The sequence below is a fragment of the Arachis ipaensis genome, chromosome B06 (genome assembly GCF_000816755.2).
Source record: "Arachis ipaensis cultivar K30076 chromosome B06, Araip1.1, whole genome shotgun sequence".
NCBI lineage: Eukaryota > Viridiplantae > Streptophyta > Magnoliopsida > Fabales > Fabaceae > Arachis > Arachis ipaensis.
This window is the reverse complement of record NC_029790.2, coordinates 12,951,520-12,953,284: the sequence shown is the minus strand read 5'-3', so window position 1 is coordinate 12,953,284 and position 1,765 is coordinate 12,951,520. Positions and strand designations below refer to the sequence as shown.

At 37.1% G+C, this 1,765-nt stretch overlaps 1 protein-coding gene across 1 annotated transcript; it reads right to left on the bottom strand.

The window, feature by feature from the left end:
• Window positions 250–1,159, bottom strand: LOC110263698. The gene is made up of 2 exons (XM_021105434.1): window positions 487–1,159; window positions 250–365 (listed from the first exon to the last, which is right to left on the bottom strand). The coding sequence occupies exons 1-2, from the start codon at window positions 1,157–1,159 to the stop codon at window positions 250–252; spliced, it is 789 nt and encodes a 262-aa protein (XP_020961093.1).

The following is a 1,765-nucleotide window of genomic DNA, read 5'->3' as shown; positions in this document are numbered from 1 at the left end:
CAGAACTCATGCAAGAGGGATTAACATGTTGAATTTTTAACGAAAACATTCTATTTGAAGTCATCTTTGCTTTATCAATGAACCTTCCATTGTTGTCAAATACAGTGCAATATCCACGATAAGTTATCATCTTATATCCCTTCTCAGATAATTGCCCCATACTCAGTAAATTGTAATCAAGTTCAGAAGTACCCGGATTATCATCAGTATTTTGATGCTGATTTTCTGCAACGTGTGCTTGATTGTTATTCACCATTTTGAATCTGCAATATGCTGCTTTGTGTCCATACTTTCCACAATGAAAGCAGTTGAAATTGGTTCTTTCTTGATAAAAATTTCCTCGACCTCTTCCTCGGTTGACAGGACTGAAATTCGTTCCACCTCTTCCTTGATTAGGTGGTGTAAAGTTATTGTAACTTCCTTGGTTGTAATTGCCACGACCTCTACCTCTGAAACTTCCTCTGCCTCTACTTTGAAAATTAATACCACGACCTCGTCCTTCTTGTGTACGACTTGATTCTGCAACGTTGTTGAAATTCACTCGGCTTTTCAGGGCTTCCTCGATTGATTTTTCTGACTTCTCCAGTATTCTACTGATGTGGCTTTCCATGGTTCCTTGCAATTCTGCAATCGTCATAGTATCCATATCGTGGGACTCTAGTATCGTAGTCACCACATGGTCATACTTCATTGGCATGGTGCGAAGAATTTTCTCCACTACTTTGCTATCGGGCATATCTTCTCCATAGACTCTCATCTTATTGACAAGATCTGTAACACGAGTAAAATATTGCTCAACAGTTTCTGAGCTCGACATCTCATACCTTTCATATTCTCTTCTCAAAGACTGTAGCTTTGCTTTCTGAGCTTTATCTACGCCTTTGTATGACAGTTTCAACGTGTTCCATGCTTCCTTTGCACTTTTGGCATTTGCTATTTTGCCAAACACCGTATAATCTACTCCTTGATGAATTTGAGATAGCGCCAATTGATCTCTCCTTTGTTGGGCAGCATCTGCTCCTTCTTGCAAACCCGGTTCAATGAAACTCCACAGGTTCTGGGCCTTCAAATGGGTAGACATCAAAGTCTCCCAATAACTATAATCAAGTTTCCCATCTAACTTGGGACCAGACCACACAATATTGAAGGTGTTTGCCATACCGACTCTATGAACAAACAACTATGTGAGAACTCTCCCACACCTCACAAACTCTCAAACACCAGGCGCTGGATTAACCAGCTCTGATACCAAATGTAAGTATAATACCCACAACTAATTGGCCCTAGGATCACTCACTCATATAAATGACACTATCATATTTTTCATCTCTCAAACTCACTAACACTCATAAAACAAAGGAGAGAATCTTTGAAACAAACACTAAGTATTTTGATTCATGGAGAGATAATTAACAACATACATATGAAGCCTTTATATAGGCAAACCTTCATAATAAAATAGTAATTTTTATAACAACTAAGCACTAGTTGTAATGATTCAAGAAACAAGTAGAAATTTTACTAGTCAAGTTCCTTGTTCAATTTTGTTTCAAATTCTTAGTCATCAATCTTGAAACTTTCAATTCATGATTCATCATTCTTCTAGTATGGAGGTGATGAGTACAACTTGTTCATGATTTTTCTGGGATGGTGCTTTGGGAATTTTTGCTTGTGGTTGAGTTGCTTGAAACTAAGGCCCAGTTTGGATAAACAATTTAATTAAGTTACTTTTGAAAAAATAACTTAAATAATAAATATTTATATT

Excerpts from the sequence above, each read along its gene's own strand:
- LOC110263698 (XM_021105434.1), bottom strand. The coding sequence starts at position 1,159 with ATGGCAAACACCTTCAATATTGTGTGGTCTGGTCCCAAGTTAGATGGG. Across the intron at positions 366-486 it reads ACAAGAAGGACGAGGTCGTG|TCCTGTCAACCGAGGAAGAG; the intron begins GTATTAATTTTC and ends AACGAATTTCAG.